The 18,216-nt window shown below is 37.9% G+C and overlaps 1 protein-coding gene across 4 annotated transcripts; it reads right to left on the bottom strand.

Annotated features, from left to right (window-relative positions):
* Positions 1-3,963: 3,963 nt before the first annotated feature.
* On the bottom strand, positions 3,964-18,001 carry LOC121912687 (T-cell differentiation antigen CD6-like). 4 transcript variants are annotated; one of them, XM_042435006.1, is made up of 13 exons: positions 17,136-18,001; positions 15,974-16,063; positions 13,124-13,405; positions 11,238-11,552; positions 9,682-9,996; positions 8,001-8,063; positions 7,682-7,825; positions 6,414-6,536; positions 6,025-6,147; positions 5,729-5,797; positions 5,062-5,229; positions 4,589-4,699; positions 3,964-4,504 (listed from the first exon to the last, which is right to left on the bottom strand). In XM_042435006.1, exons 1-13 carry the CDS (start codon positions 17,185-17,187, stop codon positions 4,416-4,418), a joined length of 1,944 nt encoding a protein of 647 aa, XP_042290940.1. In that variant the 5' UTR covers positions 17,188-18,001; the 3' UTR covers positions 3,964-4,415. The 4 variants fall into 4 exon arrangements, with proteins under 4 accessions (XP_042290940.1, XP_042290941.1, XP_042290943.1 ...); XM_042435007.1 differs by having other exon boundaries at positions 5,062-5,169; XM_042435009.1 differs by lacking the exon at positions 6,025-6,147.
* Positions 18,002-18,216: the final 215 nt, after the last annotated feature.

The raw sequence follows: 18,216 nt of genomic DNA, 5'->3' as shown, positions 1-18,216 counted from the left end.
ATTTATCTTCCAAAAGGAATTATATCATGATCCAAAATGCTACAGAGACATTAGAGCCAGCGATAAATTACCAAAGAGCTGCATAGATCATTTCATCAGATCATTTTCTCCCCGGGATGACGATGGACGCTGACCAGCCGATCATCTCAGAAGTCGGGCTGCTGGCCAGCAACTCCTCATATCTCCGAAAACGTTGCAGCAAATTTCCAAATATGCGTTATTTGGATAAACTGACCACATATTTGGAATCTAAATGGTTACTCTCTCGTCTGAAAAAAACGTAATAAAGTGACATACTAACAGTCCCACAGTGAAAATTACAACAGCTTTTAGCCTGGCTCAAAATCTCCGCCGTCGCTGCCGGTTGGTGTGAAATGTATTCTGGGATACTTGGCTGTCTCAAGCTTCAGCCGCCTTCGGCTGACCAGCGGTGTGACTTCATCACTCAGTCAGTGAGTCAGTGAGTGAGTCAGTGACGGACAGACATTCGTGTTTATAGAGCTGGTCCCTGCGGTCCAGCTAACAATTGACCGCATGACGCCTCTGCTCATTACCAATGTACAGTCACTGTGCACTTTATTAGGAACACCTGTGTGATCTAATCCAATACAACGGCTCTGCCATAAATTCTTCTTTTACGAAGCTTATATATTTTCAGTTTTTGCTCACATGGTCAGAAAGGTGATAATTCTACTTTATGGTTATTACTGCGGTCGTAGTGGGTGGTGGTGGTGTACTGGAGTGCATTAAATTGAAAGGGTTTCCTTATATTTATAAATGTCAGTGGGGTGTTCCTAATAAAGTGCTTTTGTTTGAGTTTAGAAAATGTTATCACAGATAAAAAATACTGGTTGTCACCTCAGCAAAAGCTCTGAGTGTAACGTGTGTTGTCAACACTCATTGTTTTGTGTCCTTACTGTGCATGCTAAAAAGTTGGCCAAAATCCTGTTGTTGTTATATATTAACTTTTACTGGAGGATGACAAACCCCAAAAACAGTCTTCCACACGCGCAGCTGCAAATGTAATTTCAGGTTCTAGTATGTTCTGTGTATTTTTTTTGCAGGCAGGTACTGTCGTCTCCAGGCCTCCTGCACCAAACCAAGTTCAAAAGTTTAAACTCGAGCAGGATCTGTTGTCGGGGAACACTTTAAGCAACTTATGGACTTATGGAGCCGTAATCCTTTGTGTGTAACTGATTTAATGAACAAAGTAAAAACAGAGGGTTGATCTTCTAATCCCTCAAATACTACAAGCTACTTGAAATACTAGAGCACTACATTTCTTTCCCTTGATGTTAATCAGGACTGTACATCCACTGATTTTAAGATTCTGACTTATCAATCTTCCAGGGAAGAATAAAACAAAAGCAAACTGTTCAAGGAGGATCTGTAATATATCATACTGCATACTTTTAGATGGAATCTCTGTTAAGTGGTGTGTGGGTTGGTTGGTGTGTGTGTGTGTGTGTGTGTGTGTGCTGAATTCTCTGGCATGTGAAAGAGATTGAGTTTCATAAGGAGATCTGGTCGTTAATTTGCCTGTTTATCTCGATTCAGAGCTCTGGACTAAATTTGAGCGTAATATATGATTCTCTCAGACACGTTTTATCTTTGCCGACTTCTCGGTCCACCTCCTCTTTTTTTCTCCTGAGCTCCCCCATTTCCCTCTCACCTCCCCACAACCCAACACACACACACACACACACACACACACACACACGCGCACTCATCCTCCTCCTCCTCCTCCTCCTCCTCCTTCTCCTCCTCTTCCTTTGCCAAATACCTTCCAGTCGAAAAACACCCAATTCTGCTGGTTATCAGTCTAATGCATCATCACTCCCACTTCTCACGTTAACTGAGCTGAATCTAATCCACGTCTATCTGCACATTCACCGGCGCTACCTCCTATTAAAAGTTTTACAGGTGTTTTTGAAGCAGTTTGTCACACGTGCTTCGACAGAACAAGACACCACTTTGATTCAAGGCATCACTTTGGATCAGGAGGAAGCGTTGATGCTGTGCAGCTGCCGCAGATGTAATGGAGCAAGAAGAGCTGTGCCAGGTCTGGTTTCAGACTGCACTGATGGTTTATGTTGGCCCCTGATCAGCATCCAGAGTTCCCCTCTCAAACCTTTTTCACAGAGCATAATTTTTGACTTCTTCCTCGCTCAGCACCGATAGGTATTTGTCACAAAGTGTTATAGCCAGGAAAACATTTTATGGGTTTACGATTTTTTTTCTGTTATTTACATGAAAGGGCTTCACTGGAGTCTCACTCAAACCATTAAACCTTTACTTACTCACAGGCTCCTAGTGCCATCTTGTGGTGGAGCTCAATAGTTTAATTACAAATTTGCCCACAGGAAAAAATTTGTGGCAAATGATTAGTCAATTAATCGATTAGGCGATCGACAGATAATTAATCGTCAACTATTTTTTGTCTTTTTTTATGGAAAAATGTCCAAATCTTCTTGTTCCAGCCTCTCAAATGTGAATCTTACTGTTACTGCAGCAGATTAATGCCCATGGTTTTGGAATGAGATGTTCAGTTTGTAATGTTCAGGTGTCCATATACTTTTGGCCATGTAAAGTATGCAATTATAGAGATAATATGGAGAACTCAATAGTTTTATTGGTAAATACTCTCAGGAAGATACATGGCAAGGATTAGCACATAATTCGAACAAAGCAATTATTAACCGCTATACAAATACATACATATGTTGAATATGAAAACTCTAACACACTATACATGTTACAGTTACTACTAATACATTCACAGAGCACCTAAACATACCATTAATTCTAAGTTTTATTTGCTGCCTTTCAGGCAGCCAATTAAGCATTCACATATTTATATAATAAATGGGTTATAATGTAATTATAAGCAGTTATATGGACATTTTAAGTGTTTATTAATGTACAGTATTTAAGAGCAATGATAACTTCCCCTATGACGACATATTTTATGTTATTACGACTGTGTTTTACTATATTGTCATTCATTATTTGTTTATACAGTTGTGTATGTGTGTTTTTAATAAACACTTATATCTGCTAACAACTACATTATGATTTTTATAAACCATTTCTGTTTACATACTGTTTATGAATGATTAATTGGGGGACTAAAGTAAAGTGTTATGAGTACAGTTTGAAATTAAGTTGAAACATGCTTTAGAAAGCTCACTCATCACAGTGAACATGAACATTTTTACTAAAGGCATGATATACTTGCATGTTAATGCTGCAGCAAGCATTAATTGTTTTGAAAAGTGCAGTTTAGGGATGCTTGGACATCACAGATGTCAGCGCAGGCTGCAACTTAACACAAGAAATCACCAAAATTATACATTAACCCTTTTACAACATCCACGTTTGTTAATCATTAGTCTCCAGGGTTTCATTTTTGGACAATAAAAAAAATAAAAAATACATACAGTGTGATTCCTTTCATAGCAAACTCTCAATGACACCTGATTGTCAGATGTCTGACCATCATTAAATGCACCACTAAAGATGGTGAACATATATATAAATGCTGCTTTCAAGTCAAAAACCAGAGCTTCAGGCTGCTCTAAACCTTCTGTTTGCAGTTACTTCTCCATCGAACTGATGTCAGATTGTTTGCACATGCCCACAGACGGCCGTCTGTTCCGCAGTTGTTGCGAAGGTTGTTCATGTTGTCTACTTGTATATTTCAGATCAGATTATGGCTTGAACATGTATGGATGTATTTGAGAAGTTTACAGTATATTCTGAGTAAAGAACAGGAAAAAGGAGTGAAATCCGACTACTACTGTTTGTTTACGTAGCCTCCGGAGCTGGCGAGGGGCAGCTAACCAATCAGAACAGAGTGGGCTTGTCAGGAGGGGAGTCTTAAAGAGACAGGAGCTAAAACGGCCTGTTTCAGACAGAGGCTGAACTGATGGGCAGCATAAAGAGCCACCTGGAAATGTGCATGTCTTTTTTAAAACAGTTTGTGCTCACAACCAAAAAAAAAAAAAAAAAGGAAACGTTGTGATGGATTACCTGCAGTATGTCAATCAATTTTCTAGTCTCTACAACGGTACATAGTAGTTATTATTGCTGACTCACAGGAAACAGTAGTTTGGTAAATTGCAGGTCAAAAGACAGTCATGAGAGGTCAAAATTGGTCTAAATTTGGTTTTTACATGTCTAGGCTACATATAACTCTTGTTTCAACAGCACGTCAGTGTTAAGCAGGTTCTAACTACTGCACAAAATTAAATATAGTCATTAAAATGCTCTCAAAACAATGACTATATGTAATCTACAACACGTAGACACGTATTTGGTCTAACAGAACAGATTTTCTTTCAGCGGAGATTTCTCAAACCTTCTGTGCCACACTCTTGGTCTCTGTGACCTGGAGTCACCTCCTCTGTTTGATATTATGATCCTATGTCATCATAGTCATCCTCAGATGACGTGTCGCAGTCAGGGCTCACAGGGGAGTAGACAGGTTCGTCGCCTCCGTCATCTAACAATCAGTCAATAACAATCATCAGCAAACATGTGACTCTGTAAACATTTTTAATGTTTGTTACTGTTCTGTGACATTTACCTAAATTCTGCGGGTTTGGTGTTTGTCCAGAGTACATCTGGTCGTTGCTGAAGACGAACCTTGAAGGGTCAGAGGTACCGTTGGCAACAGATGACTGGCCCAGTCCTGGCTCTGTAATTTCCGAGAGCACAGGGAATGCATTTAGTTTTCATAAATTTGATCTGACTTGAGAAAGCTTTTTGAGAAAATTGTCTTTATTCTTTCATATCCTCCTATTTGAAGAAGTGAAAAAAACTGCAACACCCTTCTACCAATATCTCAAAATATTAGGACATTACAACTACTTTAACCAACTAATATTACCACTATAACTAGTATTACTAATACTAACTAAAAGGGGCAAAGCATACTAAATTTATGACAGTGGATCCTAATGTAGACATAAATATCAAAAATATTTTCACAGTGACTTCTAAAAAATGCCAAATTTATAGCAAACGTGTGAATATTCCAGCGACTCTCTGTGTTTGTACCTGTTATGTAGCCGTTTTTCGTGTTTTCGTAGCATTCCCCAGACGAGGTACTGGAGGTGTCAAACGAGTCCTCTGAGATACACTTCGACACTCTGGCATATTGATCTCCTGAAGGGTAGGCATTATAGTGTGTAAAGGCTCTCATTGCTTCGTTTGTGGCTTCAGGGCCTTAAACAGTAAAATGAAATACGACGAATGATGATAAAAGAACACTTTGAATGATATCTTGTAAATATATAATATGCAAACTATGAATATATGAATATATAAAATCTAAAATCTTGTAAAAGGGATAATTGTCAGCAAATCCCTTTTAAAACCAAACCTGTGTTTTCACTCACTCATTAATTATTCCCTGTATAATAGACACTCAGTAGTTAATTCTATAGTGTCTTTGAGACAATTATATAGGGAATAAATCTCATGTTCACAATTTGGACACTCAAATAAAATGGTGGAGTGTAAATAAAGAGCATTAAATAGTAAACGGAGTAATTTTGGATACAGCGTAAACCCCATTAAATAATCAAAACTCTGTCAATGTTTGTGCCTTTGATGATTAGTCAACATGCAGTTCTGTCTAATGGGAGTATTATTGTCTGCATTTGTGATCTGTTGAGTGTAAGATCTTTATCTTTGCAACATCTTTCTTCACAAAGTGACTCACCTTCCTCAGTGAGGCAGCCAAGACCCGGAGCCATCAAAGTGTTGGTGTCTGTTCTGTACCGCTGAGAATCTACATTCAAAAATGATGCACACGGCGCATTGTTTCAATCACAAACCATCCTGCAAACATTCACTGCAAACAGCATTGATCTGCAAACACTGCAAGCACATGACAGAGCAGCTTTAACCGCAAAAGGCAGAAACACAGCGAAAGAAAATTTCTTCTTCAAGAAGCAAAGACTGAGGAAGACACAGAAATGAATACAAATGGAGAGGAAGTAAAAGAACGTAGCTCACTCCGAAAGGTTGATAAAGGGACAGACGGGTCAGTGCTTGGGTCATACTGCTCATAGTCTGTATCTACTGACGTGCTGTCAGCACTACTAAGCTGGGTCCAAAGTTGCCTGGGATTGGGAGGGACTTTTTGAGACAAACACAAAGGGTGAAATGACTTGATTAGATGACTGGATGCCGTGAAGACGTTGCACAATTCTATAACTTTCTCACCTCTATTCATGTGCTGTATATACAGTATCTACACTGTAGAAATATATGCAGGGTACAAAGAAAGAAAAAACACTTAATTCTCTATGAAAACTGAGTTGTATCAGTATCCAAAGTTAAAAATTCAGCACATCACTTTCAGTTAGTTTTCACCATATTCTTGGAAACGTTCAACCACTGACCATCTGTCTGCATCGGGGTGGCGGTGGAAGTGACCTTGACGAGATTGACGGCGTCGTGGTAATCGTTTTGACGATGTGCAGACGGAGGCGCCGGGCTGGTGCGTGTCTGCTTGAGTAAGAAAGCTGTGGACATAAACAACAATATAAAGATTATTACTGTAAACAGCAGGAAAAGTTTAACTCTTGGTGTGTGTCGTGTCTACCGGAGGAAAGTGTTGATTTATTTATTTAAAATGAGGGTTTAAATGAGGGTCCTGGTGTGCTGGATGTTTAAGATGCAGACCATGTCATCAACCTCTCTCTCTCCCCTCATTTCATGTCTGCTTTATACCACATACTGTTGTGGTTGTATGTAGTTTCTCGTTTGAGCTTAATGGTAAATGGCATTTATATAGAGCCTTCCTAGTCTTATCAACCACTCGAAGCGCTTTACACTACATGCCAACATCAACACACACATTCACACACTGATGGCAGAGGCTGCAGCGCTTCCTATCCAAAGCAGCCCACAATGTTTCTATGCTCAGCCATTCACACACACACTCACACAATTTGGAGTTTGGTATCTTTGCCAAAGGACACTTTAACATGCGGACTGGAGGAGCCGGGGATTGAACCACCAACTGTTTAATTAGTGGGCGATCGGCTCTACCTCATGAGCCACAACGGCCCATGATTAATAATTTCAGGAATGCTGCATTTTTTAAAAAAAATAGGTACCTAACCATGTTTCCCTATTGATGGACATACAGTACATATCAAATATATAAAGTTGCATACAGTATGTGTTTGTGGAACCAATTTCTAAATAACAAGGTTTTGTTCCACCTATCTGAAGGCAATGTGGTCAAAACGTTTGAGGGAACGAGCGTCATGAAAAGTGGGTGTTTTTTTTATTTTTATGAGAATTTCCGCTCATGAACGGCACAAGTTATTTGGAACTGAATCAAAGATAATATGAAATACATAGAGATATCACAACTAGTGTTTTTATTAAGTAAAGTAAAGTAAACTTATTAAATAAGTTACATATTAGCCAAACCCAGAGAGACAGGCTAAGATTTTAAATGTAAGATTTTACTGATTTAGTTCATAGATGTGATCTTATTTATAAAAGTTCACTTCATCTTTGGGATCAATTCTAAGTGTAAAGATACTAAAATCTGTGATATTTTCAGTTAAAACGCTTGTTGAAGCAGAATTACTGGATCACTGTAGAAATGTAAGTAGTGAGACATCAGCGCAGAGTAAAGTCAGGAAGAACCAACCGTGTCTTCTTCTGTAATGGCAGCAGAGCACCGTGTTTGTGATCAGAAACACGAGGAGCAGCAGCGACAGAGTTATGGTGCTGAGCAGCTCTGGAGACACTGAGAAGAAGCCTTTAGCAGGACCGACTGTGGTTGTTGTAACTTCTGGGATGGAAAAAAAAAACCAAATCATCATACTTTTCTTAAAACTGGTAGCTGATTCAAGACTGTCAAAGCATCAAGAGACAAACTGTATTAGTTTATATTGATCTTAAATAAGTCAAGGAATATTTAAAGTAACATTTGTAAATATAATTTGACATATAAATAAGTTATTTACCAGTGATTCCATTGGTAAATGCAGTTATATTATCTGTGGTGAATGTAGGAAACCCGAGGGAACCTACAGGACAAAAAATATTTGTTTATCACAGTTTGGATGTGAGCCGACATCCAGAGAGATTAAGGAAGATATCAGTTATTCATATTTTCAACTCTCCATTTGTGCAGAGTTAAATCAACACAAATGTCATATTTCTACAAGAACAAACTTTTATATGATTCTGTAAACGCTGAACAGCAGGTTAGAAGGATGCTGGCTGTGATAATTCGTTATGATGTAAGAGATGGAAGGAAGCGGTGCTCTGAGAAATATCTAATCAAGACTCAAATCTAAAACCTTAAAAGGAAGTTCTGCAGAAATGTTATTTACCGCTAAAGAGTTGTTTTAGAGAGGATAGAGATGTTGTATCACTGTAAAGACTGTAAAGCTTCCCTGAGGCAAATTAGCGATTTGTGATATTGGACTGTACAAATAAAAGTATTATAATTATTTGTACAGCACCTTTCATACAAAAAAAATGCAGCTCAAAGTGCTTTACAACAAAATAAATGACATGCACCATGTGCTTCACATCAAAAAAAGACATAAACTGAACATTAAAAACATGTAAATGTACATAAGATGAAAAATAAAACCCACTTGATAACAGTACTAAACACAAGATAAAATAAAGTCAAAATACAATACATAGAACATGTTCTTCTGTGGTGGTAATTTGAGAATTAAGGTATTTCTCCATGTGTAAATAATCTCGCTTTGGTCTCTGAAGCCATAAGCGTATCAGAACCTTCCCTTTTCAGACTCATCACCGGTCTTTGGTTAACCAAATAAACCTATTTCAGTTTAACCCAGAACATCTTCCCACGTTTAACCTCACCATGAGTTTTATACGTGTTGGCCGCAAAATTGACTGGATTTGACTACTGCGAGGGTTTAAAAAATACCCACACCAACTTTTTCATTATAATTTCGGAAAAGCGAACAGTATCACCACGATGCAGACGTCTGTATGTTACAGTTTTCAGTGGATTCAACTTGAGTGCAGAATTCTGTTTCAGTCTTATAAATAATTAAAAACTTGAGCATTTAAGGAAGAGTTTCTCTTTTCTTTTAGGAGGTTATCTATCTGTCTATCTAGTTGAACAGCTATGAGCGTAAAATAAACAAAAGTTGATTCATCTGTAAATTACCGGCTATTCGTGTCATGAAACCATTAAATTAGTTTTTGCCTTTTATACATGGGTTTTTGTTTTTGTTTTTTAAAAAAGCATTAAATCAAAATTAGATTTGGTATAATTATTTAGACACAAACACAAATTATTTTACATCGTAACTTTCATAATTTAATGGAAAGTGAATAATAACAGCTATTTGTGTTATTTGATTTAATTTGATATTTTATACAAGAGCTCAAAAAAATGCTGGAAACAAAAGAAAATTATTGTATTGAATGTATAAAATATCACTTATAGCTGATTTTGATTCCTGTTTTCCTTTCCTTTTTTATGGAAGTTAAAGTAAAATATGATAAATTAGCAATTTTAGCCAAAATGGCCACTTTCATATGTGCTGTTCTTACTATTTTACTGTGTCTAAATCAAGTCATCAGGTTCTCTGGACTCATGCAAAGCTAATTCAGCCCCGACCCATATTGTTGGTGACAAACACTGTCACTCACCATTACAGATGAGACTAGATGCTTTCGAGTCTTTACACAGGAATGGGTGGTTGATGAACTCTTCGCACTGCCACAGGTTCTTGGAGTTTGAAGAGCATAGATAGTACCACAGTGTCCCGTTGTTGTGTGTGGGAGGAGGAAGAAACTGGGTGTATTGCAGAGGTTCACTGCCACACTGCAGCATGGAGCACACCATGGAGGCCATGTCTTTGTCCCAGCAGTTATCACACACCGTCCCCCAGCTGCCGTTACGATGGATCTCCACTTTACCAGAGCAGCGGTCCAGACCTCCTGTCAGTCTGACTGCTCTCATCTCTACACACAGAAAACACAACATGTGAAACTATTAGAAAGCTGTTATAAAATGACCATTTTCTGCAGTTCTGGGTTCACAGTTTTTCAAGTCTGTCTTAAAACAGTCAGCTACCCAAATGAACATTGAAACATATTTTTCCTGCTGTAATCATTCCTCCTGTTCATACTGACTATTAGAAGATCCCTTCATAATGCACTTACAATGTAAGTGATGGGGGACAAAATCCACAGTCCTCCTTCTGTGCAAAAATGTATTTAAAAGTTGATCTGAAGCTAATAAGAAGTTTCAGTCATCCACATGAGTCAAATCAAGTAGATATCTTTCAACAGTACAGTCTTTTTAGTGCCAAAGTCCCTCTTTTTGTTACTACATTTCCACCGCAGCAACAGGGATACACTGTCCAATGAAACACAAAGAGGTAATTTGATGCTAAAAAGTTATGCTAATGCTAAATATGGCAGATATCCACTTGATATAACTAACTCAGACTGCTGAAGCCTTATATAAGCTTCAGATCAACTTTTAAATGTATTTTTGGACAAAATGACTGTGTGGACACACTGTGGATTTTGTCCTCCATCACTTACATTTAAAGCACATTTGAAGGGGATCTTTTAATAGCCAGTATGAACAGGAGGAATGATTACAGCAAGGAAAACCTCTTTCACTGTTCATATGGAAACCTGACTGCTGTTTTAAGACGAACTGGAAAAATTGTGAACCCTTTCTTATTACCATTTTTAGAGAGAACAGAGTTATCAAGGCAAAAGCACAAACAACAGTAAACGATGTAATATATAAAGATAATAATAAACAATATATATTGGACTCATGACCTAACCATCCTGTCTACGGTTTGAAACAAGAAATAAGTTAAAAATACTTAGTCAGCCATGCATCATTACAATGTCACCTAGGGCTGCAACTAACAAATACTTTCATCCATCTCATTTCCATTATCTTCTCGATCAATCGATTAGTTGTTTGGTCTATAAAATGTCAGAAAATTGCGATAAATGTCGATAACTGTTTCCCAAGGTGACGTTCTCAAATGTCTTGTTTTGTCCACAACCCAAAGATTTTCAGTTTACTGTCATAGAAGACTAAATAAACCAGAAAATATTTACATTTGAGAGGCTGGAATCAGAGAATTTGGCAACATTTTTCCTAAAAAATGACTCAAAATGATTAATCAATTATAAAAATAGTTGGAGATTGTGTGAGTGAAGTTTGTTGTGACCTGAGCACATGACCCCGGCATCCTCTTTGTGTCCACAGTCGGAGTCGTCCTGAGCGCCCGGACAGGCCCACAGGTTCCCCTCCTTGCCCGTACAGTTCAGCTCGTCCAGGTGGATGGGTCCGCTGCCCGGGGGGAAGGGGCCGCCCTGTCCCGTCACATTGAGGGCGTAACCGCAGCCGAGCTGGGCGCACACCACGTCAGCGTCCTTCAGGTCCCACTGGTCGTCACACACTGTGCCCCATTTCTTGTTTCTCCATAACTCCACCCGTCCAGCACAGCGGTCTGTTCCTCCTGCCAGCCGCACATTCTGGTGGCCTGAGGACGACATCATCATGTATGTCTATTTACTGCATGTTAGTGTTTATAGAGGGCAGAAAGAGCCTGGAAATACAATATGGCAACTTATTTTATTATATTTACAGTAACTGAAGAAGACGTTTGAAGACGTTGAAAACAAATGAGTCATTTTATCCATTAGCTCAAACTAAAAGACCACTGATAATTAATGCAGGGATGATTTCCCACCTGCATTTGAATATTATTTCTGAGTGGGCTGATAACACGGAGGGACTGATCTATTCACCAGACAGAAGGTGTTAATGTTTTATTCAGAGTGATGTTATTATCTCAGGTGTTATCCCTATATAAGGAAATAAATGAGTGTTTAAGCCATTTATACCTTATTTTAACTCACTCAGGTCTCTTTTACTACACTAATAAATATTGATGCACTACACACTTTATATTTCTCATGTTTTTGTGTCCTATGTTTTATTTTATTTTATTATTAATACCTGGTCCTGTGGAGAACAACATCTCATTCTGTCGTATGTAGTTTAATATAGTGCGAATGACTGAAGAATGACCTGAAGTTCACATAAACAATGAATGAATTGTTTAAAAGGGAATTTTAATGTAATTAAATTTATATTTACGAACTGCTTATGCATTTCATTTTTTATTCCATCCACTCTGATATCATTTTTATTCAGTAGGCTACTCTTAGGCAATACAGGTAACTGCCCAGAGGTCCCAGACCCTCAGGGGGCCCAAAGTCTCCAGGTTCACTGTGTGGTGATTACTTCATCGTAATTGGATTCATTGGAAATGTGTTTGCTAATAAAAGCTGCATTATTACCTCATTATGAGGTCCCATCTTGTAGGTGGGCCTGAGTTAAAATATAGTTTTAAGGCCTTTATTATTGAAGTTTTTGATTTTACTTACATGGTGCAAAATCCTTAATATCAAATAAAACCAAATAATAACTGCTAACTAACACAGAGTGCAGGAAATACAAGGGTTCAGTGAGGGACCCACAGCTCCTTTTATCCATGAGCACAAGTTGTTATTGGTTGAAATGTGACACAGAAGTGCACAAACCTCCGAGAATCACATCAGCCCCCAAGAGCTCACATAGTTCTTGTATTTATTCATATTTCCCTTTTCAACTGGATCTGTTTATGTATTGTTTTATCCAGCTCAGATTCTTTGATGAACCCACACACATTATTAACGGTTGATTATCAATTAATAATAGCTTTATAACCACAGCAACCCTCTCTAAGTCATGCAGAGCTGTTGTTTCCTCCATATATGACGCTATAATTATGGTATTTTTAAAATTGTTGCTGCAAGTAGAACAGGGGGACCAACATAATACTAAAAATGTGTCACTGGTGTTATCAAAGCTGCTAAACCTTTGTTGTTGTGTTGTTGGGTATAGATATTATCTGCCTACATATTAGCTCACAACAACCCACAAAACTTTAGGAAAATACAAAACAAGTGCGTCTTCTGGAAAGAGGTTCAGAGTTTTCACAGTTTCCATTTTGTGCACATTTTGCAAGTTTATATGAAAGTATAGAACATAAAAGAGACACCTTACCACATACAGCTTCAGTGATCACAGTGCAGTTACTTCCTACGCTCCGTGAGCAGTTCTGCAGACGACCATCTTTGTACAAACAGTCATGAAAGCAGGTGGTATTGCGAGGTGAGCGGGTTTTATTCACATGATAGATGCTGCCACAGTCGAGATCCTTACAGATCTGTTCAAACAACAAATCTGTGGTTTCAGATAAAAGCACCACCTCGACACTGTTGCTGTTTCCCGGCATCCTGAGAGTCCAATTGCATTTACCCGCAAGTCGGTGTATGAAAGGGTCACCTGAGGACAGACAGAGACAGAAAAAAAGAAGGATTTATATGAAACCATTCAAACAACTGATTCAACACAGCTTAAGATAATTATCTAGAATTTACTGTCCCAAACTTGTTGTCTCTTTACTGTCTCATACCAGTATCAAAAAAGTTTCCTGTACATGACTGACTAAGTTATTTTGATTTTACACTCCTCCACCTCCAGATTACAGGTTATCTGTAACTTTACCACCATGTGAAGAATGCGAAGTTGCAGAAGATGAAGTTGCAGAACATCTCTGATGTTTTCCGTTAGTACTCTACTGCATATGGCAAAAACATTAAAAAAAATATAGCTGGAAATGCGTCATATTTTTCTTACTGTGAACAAATCCTTTGAAAAGATTAAAAGTGTGTTTCTCTACACTTTTTCACTTCAACAGCCAGTCTGTGGCACTCAGCCTCAATCCCATTTGTTCGTACTAAGAGTGTAAAAACAAGTCACAAATATATATAGATTCATTTTTTATAGAGGCTCAGTAATTTCCTTAAAAATCTTGACACTGTAGTTTTTAGCAAACGTTACTCAAACAGGAGTAAGTAGTGCATTTGTTGAGGACTATTTTCAGCGGCAGACTGATACACATCTGGTGCTCGGTAGACAGTGTTTGTGTTGACTCAAAATAAACTGCAGCGGCTGTGTTCATGATAATGCAGGAAGGAAGGAAAATGTCACCCAGTCCAACTGTGTGGCTTGTTGATATGTTTTTGGACAACAGCGGACGTCTATACCAGTGGTTCTTAAACTTGTTCACATCAAAGACCCCTAAACTGACACAAATTAGACCACAGACCCCCATTTGATAAGATTTCTGCTTTTAGATGTTTTATTACAGAAAGTGCATGAAACCCAAGACCAAAATAGTCATACATTCTGACATTGTGTTACTTATTGATGGAATTAAAGTGAAAATAAATGATTCTCCTTTTTGCTGGAGACTCCCTGGAACTCCCTCATGGACCCACTTTGAGAACCACTGCTCTATGGTACAGAGGAATAAAATGTATCAGGCTTTGGATACACAGACCAAACCCCTTAGTAGGATCAGTCATCCTGTGAAGATCATTGTTGGTTTATGTCTTTTCATGAGATTTCCTGACAATAAAAAATACACAGTATTCTGCAAAAGATTTAGGCACTTTAGATGTTTTGATTCTTAACCAACATGCAATACCATCAAGGAGGCGTCTGACTGGTTTAATCAGATTTATTCATTCTGCAGCATGACAACGACCCCAAACAAATCATAAAGAACTATCTTCAGCGACAAGAACAAGGAGTCCTGCAACAGATGGTTTGGCCTCCACAGAGCCCTGATCTCAACATCATGGAGTCAGTCTGGGACCACATGAAGAGACAGAAGCAGCTGAGAAACCAAAACCCACAGAAGAACTGCGGCAACTTCTCCAAGATGCAGGAACAACCGACCCGCCAAATACCTGAAAAACTGTGTTCAGGTGTACCGCAAAGAACCGCTGCTGTTTTAAAGGCAAAGCTGCTCACACCAAATATTGATTTCATTTAGGATTCTTCTGTTTCCTGAACTTTCTATGAAGTTAACTGACGAATAAAAACTAAAAAAGCATCCTCACTTTACTTTTAGTGCTTAAAACTTTTGCACAATACTGTATAATATCACCAAACTCTTCCTTTTAGCCCAAAGATGAGGAAGCAATTTTGAGCTTGTCAGTCTGTATTACATCTACGTATCCACAGCCACACAAAAAGCTTGGATGCTCAGGTTGATCACAACAAAGAAACCAATATTAATGAACTGGAATCCTCCTCACGTTCACGTTTCTTAAGGTGGAATGCTGAAATGGTCTCGGTCATACAGATGGAAGCAGTATCCTGACTCGTCTAACTAAATAACTTACGTCTTTTCAAACGTTCTCTTTGTCAGGGGTGAGTTTGTCAGTATTTTATGGTATTTTGAGGTGTGATTTTGTCATATACCAAATAACCACAAAAAGCAAAAAGCCCTGCCGGGACCCCTCTCACATACCAAAAGCCCCCCCCACCCCCCACCCCTCTCTTCTCTCATATTTCCTGTCTCCATTTCCTGCCAACAATCTATTAACAGCATACATACTAACAAAACAACCTATTTTTTACAGCAATACTTACCTTCATATTCATTTTAACATTCAGCTTTGTCAGTTCTGTTTTACTTTCGTTAATTTTATTATCACTGTTATCATTATAACCTGGCAGATACAATTTCTTTTACTCTGACAGTGAGTTTATTGGACTGAGATGCTTCTGGGACAAAACTCCCTCACTGAGGATGCAGTTGAGCGCAAAGACACACAGGCAGCAAACAAAGGTCGCTTGCAGAGCAAACCAGAGTCTGCGTAGGAGATACTGTATCACAGTTAGATTTGCACCTGCAAGACTCACTAAGATGTATTCCACATTCAGGTCACCCCACATCCTGTGACAACATGGGCAGAAATATTCATGCATCCTCTGCATTTAGAGTAAGAGGGGTTATCTTCCTGAATAACACATTTATAAGAAAATGATTAAACTTACTGTTGACTTCCTCTTGTAGCCTCGTGTTATTTCCATCTGCTGTCACCTGGACGTTAGTTGGGTCTGTTTGAGTAGATGAGTTTTGAGAAGCTGAAACAAAGAAAGGACAAAAAACATGTTACTTTCACCGTCAGCGATAACACGGGCATCAGGCAACACACCACATCAAACTTATCTCGACTTTTGAAGAGTAACCACTTGACCAAGGGTTTGTATTTTAAGCACGTGGATGGATTGCACTGTGGCTGAAATGTCGTATGAGGTCACACCACCATGAATTACTTGCCATGTGTCCACATTTCGCACTTATTTTATCTTCTTTTTGAAGAACTCCACATATGTTTTCCACTCCTTGTGACTGAATCTTATTGAAGATTCAAAGGTTTATTTATCACACGCACAAGTAATATGTGTTGTGAAAGACAAAATAAGGATTACGCAAGTGAAACACGTGATAAAAATACAACATTAAAAAATATATATCTATAAATATATCTACAAAAAAAACATAAAAGTCACAACTCCAAATATGCAGGGCAGTCTATTATCCACCTTTCTGTCTGAACTGTTTATTTGATCTTTTGAAATATTTCTAAACTCCACAACATGTCTGTATATGTTAGTTTTACCTCAATTTGTTACTGAAGTAGCTTGAAATACATTAAAAGGCCAAATCCGTGATAATTTGGAAGCGTTGTGTTGTTAATAGAAAATAATTCTACATTTACACAACACACATTTCGCAGCGTTTCAGTTTTTTTGTGTAAAAATTGTTGTGTTGCTTACTTTTCTTATGAATATCTTATAAATAGTGACAATGAATAATAAAATAGAAGACAATAACAGCTTATTACTGTTTATTGGCAGCTATCATTTATCAGCATCCTTTAGTAAATCATCATTTCCATTTAAAGATTAATAACGGTTGATGTGCAGTTTAAGCCAAACTGGACCCAATTTAAGTGAGAATTACTAAAGATATTTACACATTTGAAAAATAGCATTAAATATAGTTACAACTGCATGTAATCATAAAAATATATCATCATCTTAGCTGGTGTTAATGAAGCCAACGTGAAGCTGACAGCAAAACCGTGCGTTTATGAGTAGCTTTTAAATTCAAAGTTTTGAAGGTTTAAATGTACAAAACAGTAAACACTACCTTGACAGAGACAGCTCAGTTGAACAATTAACATCCATTTCACCAGCGTCATGTTGTAGACAGAAAGGGGAAACAGCTTCTGTTGTTTCTGCTCTAAGTGGAATCGATGTAGATCGTTGTAGTTCGTATCAACATCTACTGAGCCTGTGTGCGCAGAGTGTGGCTTCCTCTCTTGTTCTGTTGATGTTCAATTGACAGAACTTCCCATTTGCCACAGCAAAGTCAGTGGCTTTGTCACTGATACACAATATCAGAGCTCAACCACAAGTCATTAAATAGCATCATTTACATGGTGTATTAGTTATTTTATTACTTTAGAAGCATTTTGTGCTGATAATTTACCTTGTTTTGTCTTTAATTTCCTTTAGACATATAATGTGTGACTACTATCATGGACACTTTGGACAAATAGACATTGATAAAAGTGTGATTCTGATGCGGTCTGTAACAAGGGACAGCAGTGTTTGTACTTCCTCAGGAAGTGAAATGTTTTTAATGTAGATAGAAAAATGATGTCTTTGTTTTACAAGTCATTTATTGAATATATTCTTGCTTTTTCTATGATTTCTTTGTCTGGTAACCCAAACATCAGGGACAAATATCACCTGAGCTATATTGTGAACGTAGCTGTTAAGGTGATTTGACCAGCAGGTTCTCCACTAGACCAGCTCTATATTAGACTGCACAGACCCGCCCCTTCACTTTGAGTTTGAAACTCAAGCTGTAGATTCAGAGAACTCCAGTTCAAGTGCAATAGGAGTAAAAACTCCTTCATTCCCTGTGCAATAATCCTGCTTAATTTGCACATGTAATTTACCATTTTGGAGATTGTTTTGTTGTATTATTTTGTTCTGTATATTGTAGGTACAAGAAATATTTTTGTATTTGTTTTTGTACTTGTGTTGTTTGTTTTGTCTTGTGCCCCTGACCGCAGGTCAAGTTTCCCATCTGGGATAATAAAGTGACTGAACTGAACTGAATTTGTATCCTTGTTATAAAATGTACTGAATTAACAATATAATACAATTCATATGTAGTAACAGTAACGCCCAAAAAGAATCATGAATTCCGGTCATAATGT

Source organism: Thunnus maccoyii, chromosome 15 (assembly GCF_910596095.1).
Source record: "Thunnus maccoyii chromosome 15, fThuMac1.1, whole genome shotgun sequence".
Classification (NCBI taxonomy): Eukaryota; Metazoa; Chordata; class Actinopteri; order Scombriformes; family Scombridae; genus Thunnus; species Thunnus maccoyii.
This window is presented reverse-complemented; position numbering and strand designations above follow the sequence as displayed.

Excerpts from the sequence above, each read along its gene's own strand:
- LOC121912687 (XM_042435006.1), bottom strand. The coding sequence starts at position 17,187 with ATGACGCTGGTGAAATGGATGTTAATTGTTCAACTGAGCTGTCTCTGT. Across the intron at positions 6,148-6,413 it reads CACCCCGATGCAGACAGATG|TCCCTCCCAATCCCAGGCAA; the intron begins GTCAGTGGTTGA and ends TGTCTCAAAAAG. Across the intron at positions 4,700-5,061 it reads GAAAAACGGCTACATAACAG|AGCCAGGACTGGGCCAGTCA; the intron begins GTACAAACACAG and ends CGGAAATTACAG.